The sequence below is a fragment of the Portunus trituberculatus genome, chromosome 29 (assembly GCF_017591435.1).
Source record: "Portunus trituberculatus isolate SZX2019 chromosome 29, ASM1759143v1, whole genome shotgun sequence".
Classification (NCBI taxonomy): domain Eukaryota; kingdom Metazoa; phylum Arthropoda; class Malacostraca; order Decapoda; family Portunidae; genus Portunus; species Portunus trituberculatus.
Window position 1 is genome coordinate 335035 of NC_059283.1, and position 5150 is coordinate 340184.

The 5150-nt window shown below is 38.7% G+C and overlaps 1 protein-coding gene across 5 annotated transcripts in view; it reads right to left on the reverse strand.

Moving 5' to 3' along the window:
* Positions 1 to 1164: 1164 nt before the first annotated feature.
* The window catches only part of LOC123510651 (kelch domain-containing protein 2-like), a 20698-nt gene continuing 16712 nt past the window's right edge, over positions 1165 to 5150 (reverse strand). For 4 of the 5 annotated variants that reach the window (XR_006676573.1, XM_045265975.1, XM_045265973.1 and 1 more), the window contains one exon: positions 1165 to 3821. Coding sequence is in view for 3 of the 5 variants with exons in the window: in XM_045265973.1 (XP_045121908.1) it covers positions 3704 to 3821 (118 nt within the window). In the remaining 2 variants the exon portion in view is untranslated. The remainder of the gene's footprint in view (positions 3822 to 5150) is intronic. The other variant, XR_006676572.1, reaches the window with a different exon arrangement.

A 5150-nucleotide genomic window follows, 5' to 3' on the forward strand; every position in this document is an offset into this window, starting at 1 on the left:
TGGTGTGTTATAGGACAACTTTGGTCTGGGATGTGCGCGTGGAGGTGCCGAGTAGCAACCCCACTTGTTATGTTTCACTGTTGAGGAGACACGCAGACTGGAATCGTTTCTGTAACAATTGTGGTGTGTGTGAGTGAGTGGTGTGAAGAAAGAAAGAAGGATTATGAATAATTTTATTTATTTATGCACTTGGGTTTTATAAATTAAATAAATGGGCGTCTTTAATCACTAGTTTTATTAGGTTATTCATAGTAAAAATTTCGGGCTCATGATTCTTGTGATTTTGCGGAAATTTCCCCTGGTATCGCGCAGGATATGTATGACATTATTATTATTGCTTTGTGTTGTGATTCGTATATAAATTGTTAATCTAGACTCTAGAGCAACCAAAGCGTTAATTACCAAATAAAATAAAAGAGGTGTGTGACGTGGCGAGCCGGGAATCGAGCTCAATGCTTCATTCACTCTTCTCGGTGGACGGTGGTTGCCCGCCAACCTGGCATGTGGCAAGCCCCAGGGATAAATAAATAAGTAATGCAAGTGCTATTCAAGACACCTTGTCTCTGCCGTTTGCCTCTTTACAAATTCATTAAGGTGAGAACTTAAAAGCACGGAACCACGGATAACCGGTAAGTAGTTGCTACGAGATCACCACCAGCCATTGACTTTGGAATGAATAGCCAGTGACTGACTGGTATTCACCGCTTCTCAGTCACCGTCCACTGTTCCCTGCTATGGGTTTGGGATATAATTATGAGGTACACAGTGTCTCAGAGTACCCTACAGTTCTATGGATAGTTAATGAACTTTAGTTAATTGATTTCTCATGAATGTTGCCATACAAAGATCCCTTTCACCACTCCCGTGATTGTCTTGTTTTACTTTTATGCGTGCAACTTTTATTTTTGTCATAATTTATAGTTTCGTGTTGTGAAAAGATAGTTTTTTTGGTTTCCTTTTGTCCTGTATAATAATTAATCTTACTTTCTCTCATTAGGAGGTTTGGCACTACAGTACGTACATGTGAGGCATTAGTGGCTGCTCTACAAGTCAGGCGCCAAGGCCTTGAAGAGCTTGGCACTCCTGGCTGCAGTGGAGGCAAAGGTATGCACTTTCCATTGAGTCATCTAGTGCAAAACAGCATTGAGGTTATAAAAACTATTATTTGTGTTCGAGTAAATTGTATTTTTTTTGTTTAAAAACTAGTTATATGGATTGAATTCCTGTTCTGATTTCTTTCTATTTTTTCTCTTGGATGCTGTCTTGCATGTAAAAGTTAACTGCATGACAACCACATGTGTTAACTTTCCATCTTGAATGCACAGGCTGCAGGAAAAAAAAATCTTTGTTTCTCCACAGGTGCCACCTTTCATGCATAGAAAGAGTTGCTGCATGGTAAGAAAGCAAAGTAAAACCAGTATTCAACACTGCACGCTATTCAACTACCAGTTCAAGGCCTTTTCACTTTCTCTAAAATAGTGGAATTTTCCACCAAATCAAGAAGAGTAAAGCCAGATTTGTTCCACCAATGAGCTGGCAAGATGTCTATTTCTGTCTGTCACAGAGTCAGCAAACCACTTTGCATCACAGGAATATTCCACTATTTTTCTTCTAAATTTTGTAAATTTTACTAAATCAGGAATCACCAAACTTTTTTAATGGGGGGCCCAATAACTGAAAGAATGACGAGTGCAGACTGCATCATCATTCTGTTCAATACTTGCAAGCCAGGAAGAAAGCTCTGGGGGAAAAAAGACAAAATATTAAGCTTAGCATTCCAAGTTAATCATAGGCATGTAATGTACAAAAAACAAAGAAAAAGAAGGCAACGTCAGCAAAAAGATGGTTACATCATACCTGGTGTGCAATATCTGAATCTCACAAACTAATCAGCAAAAAAGGTTAATGAGATCTGTGAGACTGATGTTTAGCTTTCCGGATGTCATTAATGTTTGGTTTGGCAATGCTGCATTCAATCAAGAGAGTTGCCTTCAAATATTCATCAGTCAATCTTGTTGACTTCACATGTACTTAATTTTTTTTAAGTGTTTGCTCACAGACTTCAGTTGTTCCAAACACTGATGCCATACCAACTGTAAATTTCTTCGTTTATGGAAACTCAACATAAGGAAAGCAGCAGTAAAATTCAACAAGTTTTTCTTCTCTGTACTTCTCTTTCAACAAGTCATTTGCTTGTAGAAATAGATTCCAATTGTAGTTCAAGTGGCACATCATCAAGGTTATGATCAAACTGATTCTGGAACATACTAATGTCACTCAATTCTGTCGAGATCTCAAAATCTCTTCAAAAATGCTTCAAGTCACGAATAATCTTTTTAGAAAATCAAGATTAATATATTGAGTGATTGTAGCACAAAACCCTTTGAAAGCATGAAAATGAGAGAAGTTTTCTCCTCCCAGTTGTGCTTCAAACAGAGACAGCTTTCTATGAAATCCTTTGATGATTCTGTAGATATCATGGACAAGGTTATGCTTTCCATGAAGTTTCAAGTCTAGTTCAAGAGTATTTGGGATGTGACAGCTGTGGATCAGCTTCATCTTTTTTCAATAAGAAAACATGTATTTCACTTTGAGGCCTGTAAAAGCAAAACAGGACTCTCCATAAATCTTATCAAGCAAAGTCAAGAACCATCGCCAAACCTGATGAACTGACGTTGTGGCCCTGGTCCGGCCTGTAGGCCATGGTTTGGTGATCCCTGTGTATAGTAAATCAAAGAGAAAATGAAAATAATCTCTAGCTGATGTTTGTTGAAGCAGAAACTTAAGCAATATAGTAGTACACTTGTTATAAAGTGACCTGTAATGCAGTTGCACATAAAAACAGTGTTCTCTAAAATCTATCCAGTATTTCGATCTCAGAGTTACATCACATGAATTAATTGCAAATTACAGTGTTGAACATGCCCTTGAATCAAATAGCATTTTTATGTGCAAACAACATTTTACAACCTGATAAAATTTAGATTACCAGTTTTCATTAAGTTACCACAGTTCTACTCCAAGCTACCAAACATTTAAAATTTAGAAAACCACTTCTTGAGTTCATTACAACAGTTTTGGTCTAACTACCAAGCATGGATTGAGTAACATCCGTACAGTGACGGGACTGACAGCCACAGTTGCTGTGGACAACTTCTTCGCTTTAATCTCATAATTGTCTTGTATTTTTGCTTCACATGAAACCTCTGTGGTACTGAGTATACACTGACTCAGGATAACAAAATCTTGCCCATGTGACTTATTGTCCATTAGCTAATCTGCATGTCTGTTTTAAGAAAATAATAAATTAAAAGTGTATACTATAATATTCATTATTGGTGCATTACAGCAGGTCAGAACTTATGCTTTGGCTACGTGACTATGTATACGTACGTACTCAGGTTGGGAAACTTCTGAAGGCACTCAAAGTTCAATATTATCAAACAATTACTCTCACGGAAGAAAGACAATGCACCAAACAAGCTAGAGCCAAAAATTAGAAACATCCCAGTTGAGAAAGAATAACAATCAACAGGTTTAGTGTAATGATGACAATAATCAGAACAGGAATGCAGTAATAGACGTCGGGAAAGTGGGGTACAGCTGGGGGCGGTGACAAGCACTTCTGTACCTCTGTGGGTTTTGAGCCAATCTGCAGAGTGATAAGAGCGCTGGTATTGCCGTCCTCCACTGGCATCGTGTGCTAACTGATGTTGTCGGGCGAGAGACGCACAGCCAGGATGTGTTGTAGTGTCTGGGGTAGCACTTTCCACTGGGATTGCAGTTCCTCACCAGTTTCACAGATTGCCTCAATGGTCAGCCTGGAAACAGTAGGGAAATGGGTAGGAACATCCAGTATAGATTCTGAATGTGAAAAATGTAGTTTCAGAATGAAGATTAAGACCCTCAATTGTAATAATTACAATGGGTGTAGTTGCCAGCCGTGTCACCTCAGTGTGCTGTGTGGCTGGTGGCAAGATATTACTGTGACACATGTAGCACTAAGGAAACTGAATTCATTAAAGTGGTTGATTGCAGTAGTGAAGTTATGTGAGAGGAATTAGCTGTAGAGACATAGTAAGGGCCATGTTTGTGTTGATGATGCAGCACATAGGATAGATAAGACAATCGGATTTCTGATGACTTGTTAGAGGCTAAAGGGATGTGTTGCTTGTGGTTGCCTATGCACAAACACAACCCTCACTATGTCTCTACAGATAGTTCCTCCCACACAACCTCACTACTGCAGTGAATTAAAAATCAGTTGCCTTAATGTTACATGTTTTACAATAGTCTCTTGCCACCAGCCACACAGAACACCATGTAAGGTAACTACAGCAGGCATGTTTCATAAGGGGACTGCCACATGTAGTGATGCCATGATGGTCAGTCTGGGAATGGAATGGAAAAAAGATGAGTATGTTTCTTACAGGGACTGACTTGATGGCTTCTTGCAGCTTCCTTATTTCCAATGTTGTCTATTGTTCTTAGGATTTTAGTTTGTGTTTATAAATATTTCACCATTTTATGAATATAAACTAGTAGAAGATTACTGAAGTTTTGATGAATGAGTGGCAGTTTAACACATTCCATATCAACAGGGAAAACAGCAAGGAGAATCAACATTAGCAGCTGAAAGAACAACGTGGAAAAGATGTGAATGATGAGTGGACCAGAAGAGGGCACAGAACAGAGCAAGTGGAGGTGGGTGACCTACTGTGCCAACCACCTAAAGGAAGAAACCAAAAGAAGAGAGTACAAGTTAAGATTGAAATGGACTAAGATTCTTACACTTACTTAAGAGAACATAAGGAAAAAGTGAAGCTGCAAGAGGCTGTCAGGCCTACACGTGGCAGTCCCTGTATGAGCAAAGCGACCTAATTCCATCGATCATCCCCATGCGTAAATTTAGCCAATCTTTTGTACTATAAATGAGTGACTTTAACTCCTTCAGTACCATGATGCATTTCCATATTCATTCTGCTTACTATATAGTGATTTTATACAGCTTTAGAAACTCATGTGGGGACCAAAATAGTGTAGTCTGGCCATTAATATTCCAAACTCCATAGACCCTTTCTGATGTAAATAAAAAGTCATCTAATCACATGGTAAAAATGTATCCCAGTATTGAAGGAGTTACAGAAACT